Source organism: Danio aesculapii, chromosome 9, assembly GCF_903798145.1.
Source record: "Danio aesculapii chromosome 9, fDanAes4.1, whole genome shotgun sequence".
Lineage (NCBI taxonomy): Eukaryota > Metazoa > Chordata > Actinopteri > Cypriniformes > Danionidae > Danio > Danio aesculapii.
In genome coordinates, this window is record NC_079443.1 from 50,955,176 (window position 1) to 50,973,909 (window position 18,734).

The following is an 18,734-nucleotide window of genomic DNA, read 5'->3' on the forward strand; positions in this document are numbered from 1 at the left end:
TGTTGAACACAAAAGAAGATATTTTAAAGAATGTTGGAAACTGGTAACTATTAACAACCATATTACATAGGAAAAGTGATGGGAGTCAATGGTTACCAGTTTCCAACATTTTTCAAAATATCTTTGTAAGAAAATTTGGAACAATTAATATACCAGTCATTCATTCCTTCATTTTCATTCAGCTTAGTCCCTTTATTTATCAGGTGTCACCACAGCGGAATGAACTGCTAACTTATCCAGCATATGTTTTACACAGCGGATGCCCTTCCAGCTGCAACCCAGAACTGGGAAACACACATACACACACACACACACACACACTCATACACTACGGCCAATTTAGTTTATTCAATTCACAATAGTGCATGTGTTTGGAGACCCACGCCAACACGAGGGGAACACGTGAACACAGAAATGCCAACTGATCCAGACTCGAACCAGCGACCTTCTTGCTGTGATGTGACAGTGCTAACCACAGAGCCACCGTGCCGCCCCAAGTAAAATACCAGTAAATATATACTAATTTCATATTTTGATAACATTTTGTGTAGGTCTATGCCATGAACTAAATGACACAATATAAATATTTAGGTGAACTATCCTCCATGATTTTTAGTCAAAACTACAGTATTTTTGAACCATAGCTTATTAAAGGTTTAATCACTGCCTCTGCCCCAAAAAAGCTTAAAAAAAGCTACATTTTTCTGTTGAATACAAAAGATGTTGGAAACCAGTAACCATTGATATCCATATAAAGAAACAATTCTTTTGAAGTCAATGGCTAGCAGTTTCTAACATTCTTAAAAACATCTTCTCCAACATATCCTCTCTCTCTCTCTCTCTCTCTCTCTCTCTCTCTCTATGTATATATATATATATATATATATATATATATATATATATATATATATATATATATATATATATATATATATATATATATATATATATATTAGAGGCAACGCAGTGGCGAGCCTCCGGGTGCTCCGGTTTCCCACAGTCAAAAGACATGCGGTACAGGTGAATTGGGACGGCTAAATTGTCCGTAGTGTATGAGTGTGAGTGAGTGTGTATGGATGTTTCCCAGAGATGGGTTGGGATGGGCATCCGCTGCGTAAAACAAATGCTGGATAAGTTGCCAGTTCATTTTGCTGTGGTGATCCTGGATTAATAAAGGGACTGAGCTGAAGAGAAAATGAATAAATTTATATATATAATAAATTCATACCAGCGGTTTGAGACATACAATTACTATATATATATATATATATATATATATATATATATATATATATATATATATATATATATATATATATATATATATATATATATATATATATATAGTAATTGTATGTCTCAAACCGCTGGTATGAATTTTTAGGTGAACTATCCCTTTAATATACAGGTATACCATATATTTTATGTATTATATCCTAAAAATACTAATGTTAAACACCTGACAGGCTTATTGTCAAATCATTAGAAAATATATAGCAAAAGAAACATCCCTGACTTTAAAATAACCTCATGTTTTTAGCATGAGATGTTGGTGTGTTATTATTGTAGACTTTGGAGCAGAGATTTCGTGCTTTGCTAACATCCCAGCCTTTGAAATAAACTCATCTTTTTGCTTTTATTGGCTTAATATCAGCTTACTTTATAATTATTAGTAATTATAATTATACATATTATACATATGATAATTATGAGTATGATAATTATACATATATTTAACACATCACAGAGAGCTGTGAGATTGGGTTGGTAAATGACAAAATATGAATGTGGTGAACTATCCCTTTAATATGCAAGTCATATAGGCTGTATCTAAAAGAATATTAAACTCCTGACAAGCCTGTTATAATCAAGTCATTAAAATAATATAATATAAAATAAACATCCCAGACTTTGACATAAACTCAAGTTTTTGCTTCAGATGTTGGTGTTTATTGGTGTGCTGTTATTATTGCAGACTTTGGAGCAGAGTTTTCGTGCTCTGCTCTGCTCCACTGCAGCTCCACCGCCCACCGCACACTCAGTCCCCGCGTTTGGACGTCGACAGCACCGGACAAACAGTCTCCGTTTTTCCTCCGGTTTTACAGCTCTGACCGAAGTGACATCCACGTCTAAATTCACCGCTAATCTTCATGGGCAAGGTGTGGAGGCAGATGTACCCCCAATATACCTACTATTACCCCCCTTACCTGCAAGCTAAGGTACGGAAAGATCAGTTTTACCTCATGCTTGATATCGATTTTGTTGATTTCGGTGCTGTTGTATTGTGTAGCATATATACAGTAGTATGTTATGCTATCATAATTCTGTAACGTTATTTAGCGCTGCTGTAAGTTTGTATCGTACTTGAGGGGGTTTTCGGGCGGACATTTTAAATAGCTTTTTTGTTATCAAGATGTAAACAGTCAAATCCAGATAACATTAAAACCCCTATTCGTTGCTGCGTTGTATGTAGAGCTGGGTTAAACTCTTTGTTATCGTCGTTTTTCTGGCGTTGTTAAATGTTTTGTTCGTTTTCTCGGCCAGTGAATTCCTGTGACATGACATATCGCGCTTTGGCTGAAGCCAATCTCTGAACTGTGAGAAATTTGCTCATTGATCGCACTACTTGTGGATTATTTATTAACGTTATTATTGTGTTTTGGTGCACAACATAAGCAGTGTTTAATTATACAAAGGCAGAATACGTTGTTTGCCTTACATTGTCATTAAGTGGACGACTGGTAGTGGCTGAAATGCGTGGTTATTTACCAGACATATGTTATAATACTGTTACAAATGTCAGATTTGCTCAAATGAACACGTTATTTACATCCTAAACCCTTGTTTTGCAGTAATATGACATGTAGAACAGAATAGTTGACGAATAATCTGTGTAATCGTCAATCAAAATGAACTAAAAGTTAAGAAAAACTTCATTGAGGTTAAATTAATATTACATACATTGTCATTAAGTGGACGACTGGTGGTGTTTTGCAGACATGTTATAATAGTGTTATAATGGTCAAATTTGCATAAATGAACAAGTTATTTATGTTATAAACCCTTGTTTCGCATTAATGTATATAACAATATAGTTGATGGTAAATTTTGATAGCTATTTAATAATCTGTGTAATCATCTCAAGAAATTAACTAAAAGTTAAGAAAAACCTAATTGAGGTTAAATTAATATTCCATATATTGTCATTAAGTGGACAACTAGTGGGTGAAAGGGTGATTTAACAGGCATAGATTAAAATACTGCTATAAAAGTCAGATTTGCTCTAATGAACACATTATTAATGTCTTAAATCTTTGTTTTGCAGTAATATGACGTGTAGAACAGCCTAGTTGATGGTGAATTCTGATAGCTATTTAATAATCTGAGTAATCGTCAAACAAAATGAACTAAAAGTTAAGAAAAACTTAATTGAGGTTAAATTAATATTGCATTGTCATAAAGTGGATGACTGTTAGTGGGTGAAATGGGAGTGATTTAGCAGACGTAGGTTATAATACTGTTATAAAAGTCAGATTTGCTTAAATGAACATGTTGTTTATGTCATAAATGTTTGTTTTGCAGTAATATGACGTGTAGAGCAGGATAGTTGATGGTTAATTCTAATAGCTATTTAAGAATCTTTTTAATTATCAAACGAAATCAATTAAAAGTGAAAAACTTCATTGTGGTTAAACTGTCATTAAGTGGACAACTGATAGTAGGTGAAATGGGTGGTGATTTTCGCAGACATGTTATAATAGTGTTATTAAACTCAGATTTGCTCAAATGAACAAGTTATTTATGTCCTAAATGTTTGTTTTGCAGTAATATGACGTGTAGAACTGAATAGTTGATAGTTAATTCTGATAGCTGTTTAATAATCTGTGTAATCATCAAGCGAAATGAACTAAAAGTTAAGAAAAACCTCACAGAGGTTAAATTAATATTGTCGTTATCTGGAAGTCTGATAGTGGGTGAAATGGGTGATGATTTAGCAGACATAGGTGGTCATACTGTTATAAAATTCTGATTTGCTCAAATAAACACGCTATTTATGTCCTAAATGTTTGTTTTGCAGTAATATGACATGTAGAACAGAATAGTTGAATGAATAATCCTGATAGCTATTTAATAATCTGTGTAATCATTAAACAAAATGAACTTAAAGTCAAGAAAAACTTCATTGAGGTTAAATTAATATTACATAATTTTGTTAATACTTAACAACATTCAAACTAAATATCTCAAACATCAAAAAAAAAACAAAAACTGTTATCAATTTAAATATTTATTTATTACTATTAATATATTAATCGAAAAGAGATGTTGAAACTAATTCTTTTTACATTTTTAGGGTATTTACTCAAGTAATAGTAAATACCCTAAAATAATAATCAATAATCTTTTTAAATTATTACATTTATAGGTGATTGATTAGACGTTAAACACACTGCATTATGTGTGATTGTGTGTGTGTGTGTTTAAATGAGCTGAATATTTTGATATTTCATTAGCATATTAATTCCCAGTGTGCTGATTGCTTCTTTGAGTCAATATAATGTGAAATATTGTATGCCACTCCCCATTTCAGCATCTTCTATTCAAAATTATATTGTTGACTGGTCATTTTAATATTTTAATGTGTTATTTTTTGGAAAGTAAATACGATGAATTAATTTCAGTCATGAAAAAAGCATGAGAATTAACATCAAAGACTGTGAGCCGCGAGGAAATGATGCTTGTGTTTATCAGACATCACAGCTGATCAATACTGAGACACTCTATGGGTGGAGTACATCCATTATACTGCCTGAATGTGGATATGATACTAATCAGCTTTCATTTATCACAAGATCCACATATCACAGAGCTTTAGGAAAGCATTGATTTGTGACAGGGGGAAATATGAGTCTTAACCACTACAAGTTGTTGTCAATCAAAGCACTGCATTGGTAAAAAAAGTGTCAGCATTAATGCAGTGCTTTCTGTTTGATCTAATCAGTTTGCTTTATTAATATGGATGTGGATGAGGATTTTGCTGAGGATCAAGCATTTGCAGTAAAAGGCTTTTATGCACTTGTCACCAGCAAAGCTTCATATTTCACTCTTATAAGAGTCAATAGGTCAACCTATTTTAATCTGACATATTTCTAAGAGAGACATGTTTAAAAGCCTCTTTTTATCCATCGGGAATTGATTGTATGGTAAAATGTGGATGTCACATGTTGTCAAGTGGTTGGAGGGGAAAATTAAGAGGCGAGAAATTGAAGTTGCGACAGTCTTTTTTCCCTCTTGTGTTGTGAAACAGCTTTTGGAACAAGAAAAAAAAAATGCTGGCTCGGATTTAATGTTTTTCATTTGGAGTTGATTGGATTGTTGTGGTTTGCTGTGATTTTATGTGCATGAAAAACTCTGAAACAGGAATCAGTTTTGGTTTTGTTGTGGCTTTAACAATGTTGTTCCAAAAAGGAAAGTTGATGTATAACTAATAACATTTTGAGATATTGTACAATGCAAAGATCACAGTGTTTTTTCTTTAAATATACACTGTAAAGGGTGTGCGTGTGAACGAGAGAGTGTATGGGTGGTTTGCAGTGCTGGGTTGCAGCTGGAAGGACATTAACCACACGAAACATATGCCAGTAATTGGTGGTTCATTCCGCTGTGGTTAAATCAGATATTAAGCCCAAGGATAGTGAGTGAGAGCACTGAAAAATGCAACTCAGGCTCATTGCGGATACGTACCCAGGTCTACATTTCTGGGGACAGCGAATTACGTAACCGGAGATACATCTGCTTTTGCAAATGTACCAGAGGCCGCTGTGTGCGCTTTTTGATTATCTCAAATTTCTCTCGCACATTGTGTTCTCACATAAATCCACTAGAGGGTGCAATATACACTTCAGCCGACGAGGCCAGCTTGCTGTCGACTGACCGACTGACTGACTGACTGACTGACTGACAATCCCACCCAGTCCCTAAACCCAACCGGTTGTGTTTTCAAAATCGATCTAGAAAAAGAAAAGCTATTGCGGCTGCGTTATTTCACCACATTTTCAGCCTGTTGTTTATTTATTTATTTATTGCTTTTGTTTTACCTGGTTTTTGGTTTTCTGTTTTTTTTTACCTGGTTTTCTTCACCGCACTCGAACCCTGTTGTTGGGGTCAAGTCCGCTTCACATACCAAGTCCATCGCCGTATGGACAAACACCGGAAAAGCCGTCCATATGGAGGTAAGTGGGCAGCTAGTAGCGCGAAAAGGAACAGAAGCCGTTGGCGCTCATAGCATTCATTTTACTGATTAAATGAAACCATATGTACCTTTGGCTACATATTTCGCAGTCTCCAGAAATGTAGACAGGGGTATGTATCCACAATGAACCTGTGTTGGAAAAATCATGCATCAGAAACATGGCTAACATAGGCTCATTCTGAAAACGTAGCCCTATATACATTTCTAGAGATTGCGAATTATGTAGCCAGAAGTACTTATTGACAGCACAGTCGTCTTTAAAACAAATGCTACGGGGCGATATGATGTCGTTCGGGAATCAGGTGAGGGCTTTTCTTTCTCTGGATTATTTTTTAAAACTGTCGGTTGGGTTTAGGGAAGTGGGTGGGCGCTGGTCAATCTGTGTTTTTTAAAACACTATTGGTTTAGGGAAGGAGAAGGGTGGGTCAGTCGATCAGTCGGTCGGTCGGTCGGTCAGTCAGTCAGTCGACAGTGGCCTCTGGTGGATTTACGTGAGAACAGCAGGCACGAATGGCACTCGCGAGAGAAATTTCAGACCTGAAAAAGCGTACACAAGTGGCCTCTGGTGGATTTGCGAAAACAAAAACTGCAAAAAACATAGCTCCTGGAACATATTTGGCACTCTCCAGAAATGTTTATAGCGGTACCTTTCCAGAATGAGCCTGCGTTGAACATGGCAGTCAGTTGGGATTTCTTGTGACTTATTGTTTGCATTCAATTGGTTCTCTTGGTTCACTAAACCAAATTACCATTTTTGAGCTCTGATACTAAAGATACAGTGGTCATACTTTAAGATGCAGCTCTTCAAACTAACAAAGCATTAACTATGACTTTTGCCTCAGTAAACTCCTAATTTGCTTATTAATAGTTGTTATAGTAGTAGTTGGGTTTATGATGATAGGATATATAATAAGATCATGCACTTATATGAATATGTACTTGATACGTACTAATAAACAGCCAATCTCTTAATAATAGGCAGGGTAATAAGACACAAGTTAACTGTGAGAAATTGATATCAATACAATCCCCAAAAAATGACTTTTCATGTACATTTTGCAATGGAAACTAATTAAAATTGATAACAATGCTTTGTGTTGAGCTGAACATGCTTACTGTATAGTTTGTGTGTAAATGTGATCATATTTGTATGAGATGAAAACTAGTGAGGAGCTTATAAAATATGTCAAATTGTGAAAACAGCACCTGGAAAACACACACACACACACACACACACGCACACACACACACACACACACACACACACACACACACACACACACACACACACAGACACGCACACGCACACACACACACACACACAAAGGTCTGCTGCTAGGAGGTGCATTTCTAATGACTGCATTGACCTGTAGTGCGCACCACTGCTACTGTCACCAGAAAAAAAACACACATTTGCTTGAGTATTCTGAGCTTTTTTATGTATAAGGATCATATGTCATCATTTTTGTTGTCTTGTTTTCGACTTGGGCTGATATGCTAAATTTGGGATGCACTGAAATGAAAATTATGGGCTGATACACAAAATTGAACATGCACTTGGCCGAAAACCCAAACCAAAAATGCTTTGTAATCATTATTTATTATTTTATTAAATATTATAAAGTCATTTTAAATGTAAAACTCTTTTTAAAATTCACTTAATAACTAAATCAAATTATACTGATTAAAAAAAAATATTGCAAGCAGCAGGAACAAGTGTACTACATTGAAATGTCCCATTGCTGTGTTATTTGAGCAGACTTTGTTTTTCCGGCAAGCATATGTAGTGCGGACATGCAGGTACATGAGCAGAATATCCACAAAGTGGAATGATGAGCTAATTTGAACAACAAAACTTTTTTGCAAGGCACATGCCATTGAAATGAATAGGTTTCATAGCGCAGTGCTTTCCGTGTGCAATCTGAAAGCTGCTTTAGACCATGCAGTAATGACAGCTGAAGGGAGAGAAACTGGCATGAGATTTTTTGTATGATTTTTCAGTTTATCCCTATACTAAATGTATAATTTTGAACTCATAATTATAAGTGAGATTTCAATGCTATTATGACCACTAAACCAGAAAATGGCGCTGGTTTGCAAATCTGGTCTCCATATTTTGATCTTGTTCCCTGATTTTGGCTCACTGAGGTGCTGTTTATACTAGTGTAATTGAAAACGTAGTTCTGTTATGGTTGCGCCTGGCATCCATCCATTCTACTCTGACATCTTCGACCTTCGAAAATGAAGCGTTTGAAGACCCTGTTTAAGTTTGCTTTTACTTTTCAGTATAGACTGAATAAAATGCAGACTTTTGAAAATGGAGGTGCGGCGATTCATATTCGCTCTCTGACTGGTCTTCTGAAGTATTGTGTATCATTCCCTGACTCATTAAGCCACTTTCATATGACCATTATGCAGCCAATAGATGGCAAGTACGGATGACTGCAAAATATGCAACACAATCTCACGGCAATTAGTAACTTTTTGATTTAGTGGCTAATTCGTATAAATTCGTACGATCTAATTCGTACATTTTCATACGATTTGCTCATCCCCCAATGACGGTTGGGTTTAGGGGTGGAGTTAGGTGCCACGCCTCCTTTTTAAAATCGTACAATTTCGTACGACTGAACTCGTACGAATTCGTACGGATTAGCCACTAAACTGACAAAACGTAAAATACTTACGTTTTCTCGTGAGATCAGGCTGAAATATGCCCATGCTCAGTGGGCATGAATGGTCTTTTAAATGCATTAAATTAACATTCTGGACAAGGAGCGCACAAGCCGTTGAAATGAACAGGTTTAATAGCGCAGTGCTTTCTGTGTCCAGTCTGAAAGCCGCTTTAGGCCATGCAGTAATGACAGCTGAAGGGAGAGAAACTGGCATGCCTTTTTTCGTGTAATATTTCAGTTTATCCCTACACTTAATGTATTGTTTCCAGTTTGTAACTTCTAATCATAAGTGAGATTTCAAAGCTGTTATGACCACTATACTAGAAAATTACCCTGGTTTACATCCCAGAAATCTGGTCTCCATGTTTTGGTATTTAAATCTTGTTCCCTGATTTTTGCTCACTTGGGTGCTGTTTACACTAGTGCATTTTAGGCATGACAGGTATACAATTCTGACAGTATGATAACCTTAAATAAAAAAATCACAGTTTCACGTTATTGTAATTACTTTCTTTTTAAATGTCTGCTTAAAAAAGTGTCCCAACAAAAATCGATTGTATGAAACCCAGCACTCTTTTGGCATTGTGTTGTTACAGACAGTAAGGGAAGATCTGGGAAACACAGAGGATGCTATAAAGCTTTACATTGTTGTTTAGCATGTTGACTCTGCATGGGTCCTTCAATATATACAAAAGCGTCCTGAAACTCTAAACACTGCCGTACTTGCATCTATACAGGATGGAGTCCATAAACACTCCATAAACTCCACTATGAAGTGGTCAGGTAAAAATACACGCTGTAAAAAATGCAGGAATCCACACAATTTACTCATGTTGTCCCGACACAAATTAAGTTAACTAATTTAAGTGGATTTAACACTAAACGATTAAGTTGTCCTAAATAAAATCTAAAGAATTGTGTTGTTTCAGCTCAAGTCAGAATTTTTAGCCCTCCTGTATATTTTCCCCCCAATTTCTGTTTAACGGGAAAACGATTTTTTCAACCCATTTCTATACATAATAGTTTTAATAACTCATTTCTAATAACTGATTTCTTTTATCCTTGCCATGATGACAACACATAATATTTTCAACATAGGCTCATTCATAGGCTCATTCTGAAAACGTAGCCCTATATACATTTCTGGAGATTGCGAGTTACGTAGCCAGAGGTACATATGGCTGCATTTCAAGTTTAAACCAAATGCTACGGGGCGTTTTTTTTCACGCTTACCAGCTGACCTCTTACAGTACATTTGTATGGATGGCTTTTCCGTTGTTACCAGTTGTTCAGTAGCTCGTCATGTACGACGGTGGATTTGAGATGCAGAGAGGAGATGATCACGACGATGGGGTTTGAGTCTGGTGAAGAACGGTTCCAGAAAGCAGGTAAGACAAAAACAGAAACCAAAAAATAAAATAAACAAGTAAATAACAGGGTAAGAATGTGGTAAAATCTGAAAACGTGGTAAAAATCAGTTAAACATCATTTGGGAAATATTAAAATTAAAAACAGAAACCAAAAAATAAAATAAACAAGTAAATAACAGGGTAAGAATGTGGTAAAATCTGAAAACGTGGTAAAAATCAGTTAAACATCATTTGGGAAATATTAAAATTAAAAACAGAAATCAAAAAATAAAATAAACAAGTAAATAACAGGGTAAGAATGTGGTTAAATCTGAAAACGTGGTAAAAATCAGTTAGACATCATTTGGGAAATATTAAAATTCACTGGAGGGTGAATAACTGACTTTAACTGTATGTAGTTTAAAAAAGCGGCAACATTTTTTTTTTTGGAGTGCACCACATTTTTTAGTCAACACCATTCATCTCCCTTCAATTTAGATTTTTGCAATTATATCCTGCCTCTTTTGTCTTGTTGTTGTTGGCTGTTTTGCTATTTTTGAACACATGCCCTTGTAGGAGCTTGGAACAAGTTGAGATGCTTTTGTAAGATAAGGCTTGACAGGGAAGGGAGGAACAGCCTTTTTTTATTATTACAGCAGCTTGATTTCTTTCAAGGCTGCAAGCCAACAGCTTTTGTCTTTATTTGAAAGGCGGAGAGGTAGAACGCATGTAATGGTGCTCTACTTGGACTATTTTCAGCTTAATGTACAGCTTAGGCAACAAACTAAATATACACATCGAATCTGATTGCAATTAACTGTGTAATTGAAGTATCACAATTAGTAAAAGTTGTATGTTTTAGACAAATAATGTCAAGGTTTTTGTATTCTGATGTTGTTTTCAAGCACATTTCCCAGTAGTTCCTGATTACTGTAATTTATAATATTCATTTTCCTTCGGCTGAGTCCCTTTATTCATCAGGGGTCACTACAGCAGAATGAATCACCAACTATTCCAGCATATGTTTTACTCAGCGGATGCCCTTCCAACTGCAACCCAGTACTGGGAAACATCCATGCACATTCATCCACACACTTGCTTTGTTCACCGAACAAATGGACCTAATTGGATTTGCATTGTAAACCTTAAATAAAAAGTTTAAAAAATGTGTATATTTTATTTCATGTTTTATTTAATTTTTTGTTACTATACTTTCTAAATCTTTCCAGATCATTCTGCATATTTTTGACCAATTTATGCACAGAAATAACAAGAAATGTTTGCCGATTCTGTTTGGCCCTACTCATAAGGAATTAAAAATGTCTAAAATGTGCATGGATGTTTTTGCAAATGAAAGTTTTTTTTTATTATTATTAATGAAGTAGTACCATGGTAAAATAATACAAGAGTAGTAATGCATGGTAAAATAATTGCATGGTAAAATAATTTTTACAAATTCATTCATTCACTCATCAAAAAACCCAAAACAAATATTATAAAAAAGAATCATGTTCAGGTCTAAAGAGTTGTATTATGCAAATGTAGCATACAGCTAACTGCAATAAAAAGCTTAAATAAATACATAATTATTATTTATCAATATTTATTTAAAGTATAAAAATGATATAAAATAATATATAAAAGTAAGTGTAATATATTTGATTTTAGATTGTAGTAAATTCAGCTATAAATGTTATAAAGGGCGTCTCGGTGGTGCAGTGGGTAGCACAATCGTTCATTCTGCTGTGGCGACCCCTGATGAATAAAGGGACTAAGCTGAAGGAAAATGAATGAATGAATTCAAGACACATTTTATTTATTTTTACTCTTATACTTGCAAAGAATGTCCATAGAGCTGGTCACTAAAGTTTATATGTGCCTTTTCTTATTCTGTAACACTTTCTGAGTTATATACATTTTTCTGGACATATGCTAATCTCTAAACCTTGCACTCATAACATTCGTTCATTTCTTTTCTTTTCAGCTTAGTCCCTTTATTAAGGGGTTACCACAGTGGAATGAACCACCAACTTATCCAGCATATGTTTTACGCAGCTGCAACCCATCACTGGGAAACATCCATACATTCTCATTCACACACATACACTACGGACAATTTTAGCTTACCTAATTCACCTGTACCGCATGTCTTTGGACTTGTGGGGGAAACCGGAGGAAACCAATGCGAACACATGGAGAACATGCAAACTCCACACAGAAATGCCAACTGACCCAGCCGAGGCTCGAACCAACAACTTTCTTGCTGTGAGGCGACAGCGCTACCCACTGCGCCACCGCATCGCAACGTCATTACAATACATTCAGTTAAATAGACTTAAGCATTCATTTAGTTGTTCAAGCGTAAAACGAGATGAAAGACCGTGTAGCCGCTAGGACCGTCAGTAGCAACAGGCTAACGCAGAAATTCCATTGAAAATACTGTGGTAAAATAAACTGTCATATTTTAAAGACATGGCGGGGGGACATGGAATTTAATGCAGTGCTTCTTGTCTGATCTGAGACCCACTTCATATTGTATATCTAACAGGCAGTGAAGATCACTGATTATTAAAGAAGTCAGATCTTAAACGTCACAATTTTGTAATAGGCAGTTCACCAGAAGCCCTTGGGCTGCCTGGCTAAAAATTAAAAGTCCATGTGCATATAGCTTATTTAGTTCAGCTTAAGTCAATTCACCTATAGCGCATGTGTTTGGGCTGTGGGGGGAACTGGAGCACCCGGAGAAATGCAAATGCTCCAAAAATGGGCTAAACTATTTGTAAATGCAAACCAAATTCCATATTTATTTATTTTTGCTTGTGTGAGGTTTTTTTTTTCCTTTGCAGTGCACATTTGCAACATTTCCTCGAGAATGCGTGAAATTCACTACGAATTAAGTGTCTCTTTGAGAAGCAACTGAACTGTAACAATTTATTCATGTCAAATTTACAAGTCAAGGGGGAGACACGCTGTTGCATTATCACCAGTGCATAATTGTTGGAAAATGCACTGTTAATAAAATGAATAATATTTTTTTCCCTCCAGCTCTGGCTTGTACAGTCAGAATTATTAGCCCTCCTGAATATTCTTTCCTCCAATTTCTGTTTAACGGAGAGAAGATTTTTTTTCAACACATTTTTAATCATAATAGTTTTAATAACTCATTTCTAAATATGATTTATTTTATCTTTGCCATGATGACAGTAACTAATATTGGACTAGATATTAGTCAGGATACTAGTATTCAGTTTAAAGTGACATTTAAAGGCTTAATTAGGTTAATTAGGAAAGTTACTGTATAACAGTTTTTTTTTGTAGACAATCGAAAACAAATATCGTTTAAGGGGGCTAAATTGACCTTAAAATGGTGTTAAAAAACTGAAAACTGCTTTTATTCTAGCCGAAATAAAACAAATAAGACTTTCTCCAGAAGAAAAAACATTATAGGAAATACTGTGAAACATTCCTTGCTCTGTTAAACATCATTTGGGACATATTTTTAAAAGAAATTAAATTTCAGCTAATTATTGAGGCTTCTACTAGGGCTGTGCAATTAAACAAAAATCCGGTTTCGATTTCGATTTTGGCTTCTAACGATTATGAAAAAACATGCATCAAGATAAACGATTATTGCATCATACCGCCCCCTTTTCCAGTTGTACACATTTGTTGCTCTGCAAAGCTCAGTTCCACATGAACATTAATAAAAGCATGTACTGTAATGTAACGTTTGCAGCACGGGATGTGCATCATTCATTGATGAACATTCGAATTATTCATGTTTTTAAAAGTGCGAAAGAGACCGCATGCTGTTGTGTGTGAGCGCTCAGCCTCAGAGACGAGCGGAGCACACACATCTAAAGTCATCTTAATGTGAGCGCTTTAATGGTCAAATACATGCACATTGTGACAGAGCGCGGTGTTTAGTGATTATTCATATTAACCCTCATTTGTGTAATAAACAAACGAGTTGAGAATCAAAAGACATGTAAAAGTGAAACCATTAATCAGAGCTGTACTATTCTTAAAGTGACAGCGCGCAATATTCCTGCTGCCGACTGTTTTTATCATTAATCAAACAACCAAAGGACTAAATCACTCACTGCTCTTGACTGAAGGACTTTTGTAGCTATAATTAAAGTATTTTTTCTTGCAGTGAAGATGCTTAAAGCACAGTTTGCTTCATATTTTTATTCTATTGTATTTATGTCCCTTTCCTTATTTACAGGGAGGAAAATAACTGTGCATATATACAGTTAAAGTCAGATTTATTAGCTCTCCTGAATTATTAGCGACCCTTTTCCCCCCTAATTTCTGTTTAATGGACAAGTTTTTTTTTTCAACCCATTTCTAAACACAATAGTTTTAATAACTCATTTCTAATAACTGATTTATTTAATCTTTGCCATGATGACAGAATATAATATTTGACTAGATATTTTTCAAGATACAAGTATTCAGATTAAAATGCAAATTCAATTCAAAGGCTTAATTAGGGTAATTAGGCAAGTCATTGTATAACAGTAGTTTCTTCTGCAGACAATCAAATATATATATATAGCTTAAAGGGGCTAATAATATTGACCCTAAAGTAGGTTAAAATATTTAAACCTGCTTTTATTCTAGCCAAAATAAAACAAATAAGACTTTCTCGGGAAGAAAAAATATTAAAGGAAATACTGCGAAAAATTCCTTGCTTTGTTAAACATCATCAGGGAAATATATCTTTAGAAAAAATTCCCAGGAGGGCTAATAATTTAGACTTCAACTGATAATCGTTTTGAATAATCGTGACTAAAGTTATAATTGATCACATCACCCCAATTTTATCCTCCTTACACTGGCTGCCTGTTAAGTTTCGTATTGAATTTAAAATATTGCTTCTTACATATAAAGCTTTAAATAATCTAGCTCCTGTTTATCTAACCAATCTTCTGTCTCGCTACAATCCAACTCGCTCTTTAAGATCTCAAAACTCAGGGCTTCTGGTAGTACCTAGAATAGCAAAGTCGAGTAAAGGAGGTCGAGCCTTCTCATTTATAGCTCCTAAACTCTGGAATAGCCTTCCTGATAACGTCCGAGGCTCAGACACACTCTCCCAATTCAAAACTAGATTAAAGACCTATCTGTTCAGTAAAGCATACACTTAGTGCACCACTTAGGGGGCTTCCACACAGGTTATGCATCTTGCTGATATACACTGTGAACATCAGCTACGCTAATTATTTTCTTTATTCTCCATTTCCACCTGGGGATACTCTTCCCGAGGCCCTCAGACTATGCAGAGTCACTGATTCGATCCAAGACCAACGACGAGATGATCCCAAGGTTTCCATATCCTGGACCTGGCCGAATCCTGAACAACTACTGCGATGGTCATGGAAGAGTGGAGAACATGAGACTGTTTCCTATGACGCTCCAGAGACAGACGAGTCTTCGCTGAGGCCAGCTTCCAGCCTCCGCCACTGAGACTGCAGCTCTGCACAAGACGTTTGGCCAGCGGAGAAATTAAAATGGTCGTGCCCAACTGAGCCTGGTTTCTCTCAAGGTTTTTTTTCTTCACTTCCGCCTTTAGTGAAGTTTTTTTTTCCTCTCCCGCTGTCGCCACTGGCTTGCATGGTTCAGGATCTGTAGAGCTGCGCATCGTTGGATTTGCTCTTCAGTATTTGGACTCTCAGTAGTGATTATTAAACCACACTGAACTGAGCTAAACTGAACTGAACTTAAACACTACAAACTGAACTACACAGTTCCTATTTACTGTGACCTTTTATGTGAAGCTGCTTTGACACAATCTACATTGTATAAGCGCTATACAAATAAAGGTGAATTGAATTGAATTGAAAGTTATGACCAAAATAATCGTGATTATGATTTTTCCCATAATCAAGCAGCCCTAGCTTCAACTGTATGTGTTGGTAGGCTGGCCGTGTCAACATGATGAAAAGGGGTGTGTTTTAGCACATTAACTGCCATTGGACATCACACACACACACAGAGCCTGCAAACAAAGCCATTGTGAGGAGCTTTTAAAGCGCCATACAATGTTTACAATAAAGTCTGAAGAGTTGCCTGGCAGCGGAATGTACACAATTAACCAGGCCTCATTATATGTGTGCCGAGCTGAAAGAATCCCAATTGTTCTCCTGTGATAGTCATTCTGGGAACTTTTTGACATGAGGAAAATGAGGGACCAGTTCACAATAATAACCACCATGGCGGTGAAGCACTCTGCCAAGGGCCTGTCTCACAATCGGCCCCCTGAAAAAAAGCCCTTCAGCTTAACTGACAAGGTCAATGAGAGCCACACACACACACACACTCTTGTCTGGTATTAATAGTGCTGCTTTGTTAGTTTGTGTAAACAGGCAATTGGGTAGATGTGTAAGTAAATATGTGTAGGCCGAATGGGGTAAAAATAGATCCGCTGTTGGGAATAGTGTGACGATGGTGTTGGGTGTGTGATGTACTGTACTGTATATCTCTAAATCTGTCTGAAGTGGAAGACTGTTTGTGTGATTATTGGAGGACTGGACTGATTTATTTTATAATATTTAATAATAAAGATATATTGGTAAAGGGGTATTCTTGCTATTTTACAGAGATTTTTAATGTATCTCTATTTAAGTTAGAAAATGTAGTATTTATATTCAATTATATTATATTATCACAATAAATGAAGTCACGCGGTGGCGCAGTCGCCTCACAGCAAGAAGGTCGCTGGTTCGAGCCTCGGCTGGGTCAGTTGGCATTTCTGTGTGGAGTTTGCATGTTCTCCCCGTGTTCGCATGGGTTTCCTTCGGCTCATTGGTCAGGTATACATCCGCGCTAAAATATCTAGGAGAAAGTCATCGTAGCTTGCGCAGAATAGACCCAGCTCCCACACAACTTTGAGAATAGATTAACGGCGATATTTTTATCGCGCGATAAGAGTCTCGCGTTAACGCCGATATCGGCCCGCCACTAATATAAAAATATATGTGTAAATATTTTTCCTTTGTATTTTTTTGTATTTTATAAACATTATGTGAAGTTTAAATTTTAAACTAATTTCGAGAGGAGCACGTGCTCATGATTGACCCAGCTGGTCCACATTAGCTAATCATGATCCTCCAATCAAAGGATCCCAAGTCACTATATATATCCCCATTTCCTCTCTACAACTATCTTCGTCTGGAAGAAACCCTCCTCCTCCCCTTCTTCCACCTTTATCAAGAATGGGCGGCACGGTGGCCTAATGACTAGCACGTTTGCCTCACAGCAAGAATACCAATGGCGTTGGGTCTTCACTAGGCCATCTGGTGTTTCTGTGCGGAGTTTGCATGTTCTCCGTGTGGGTTTCCCCCGGGTTCCCTGGTTTCCTCCCACCATGCAAATGTGCTCTATATTATAGATAAAATAAGCCTAAATCTTTTTTTCTAATGTCTTACTCTCAGGAAGTTCACCTTGGCCTCTGCAGCGGGGGAGTTTCAGATCGACCTGAGCTCAGTCTCCCCTCGCCCTGTAAAAGGAGGGAGCCCTGGGCTCGAGGATACCTTGAGCTCAGGGCTCTCTCCCGGGACAGCACGCCAAACAAGCTATGTATAAATCGTGAGCTAAGTGTGAACTCTTGAAATGGGTCTGTTTACACACATATAGCTACATAAACAGTACACAGATATTTTATGTACGTAAATACAAACTTTTACCTTGGACGCAATTAATCGCAATTAATCGTTTGACACTGACAGCACTAATTATATTATATTTGATTACATATTGCATTATATTATATCACTATAAATATAAGCAAATATCCAAATATGAATATCTACAGGCTACATATTTTTATTTAGTTAAACTAATCAGAATTAGACTGGATTTTAGAGACAAAATGGTTAGAAAATGTAGCATTAAATTTCTATTATTCTATTCTGTTGTGTTGTGTCTTGTCGTGTCCTGTCGTATTGTATTGTTTTGTATATTTTATCATATTATATTATAAATGTAAATATCATAATTGTTTAAGTTTCAGAATTTCTATATATAGTATACAGTGTGCAGCCTGTACTGTACCGTAGCTCAGTGGTTAGCACTGTTGTCTCACAGCAAGAAAGTTGCTGGTTCGAGTCCCGGCTGGGCCAGTTGACATTTCTGTGTGGAGTTTGCATGTTCTCTCCGTGCTGCCGTGGGTTTTCACCGGGTGCTCCGGTTTCCCCCACAGTCCAAACACATGCGCTATAGGGGAATTGAACACACTAAACTGGCCTTAGTGTATGAATGTGTGTGTATGAATGACTGGGTATGGATGTTTCCCAGTACTGGGTTGCGGCTGGAAGGGCATCCGCTGTGTAAAACATATGCTGGATAAGTTGGCGGTTCATTCCGTTGTGACGACCCCTGATGAATAAAGGGACTAAGCCGAAGGAAAAATGAATGTAGGAATGTTATGTTGTGTTGTGTTGTGTCTAGTTGTGT

General features: G+C 36.4%; 1 protein-coding gene across 2 annotated transcripts in view; it reads left to right on the forward strand.

Annotated features, from left to right (window-relative positions):
* The first annotated feature begins 2,022 nt into the window (after nt 1-2,022).
* Nucleotides 2,023-18,734, forward strand: part of LOC130235370 (RNA-binding motif, single-stranded-interacting protein 1) — a 185,659-nt gene continuing 168,947 nt past the window's right edge. For both annotated transcript variants that reach the window (XM_056465944.1, XM_056465945.1), the window contains exon 1: nt 2,023-2,219. In XM_056465944.1, the coding sequence (XP_056321919.1) occupies nt 2,151-2,219 (69 nt within the window). In that variant the 5' untranslated portion in view covers nt 2,023-2,150. The remainder of the gene's footprint in view (nt 2,220-18,734) is intronic.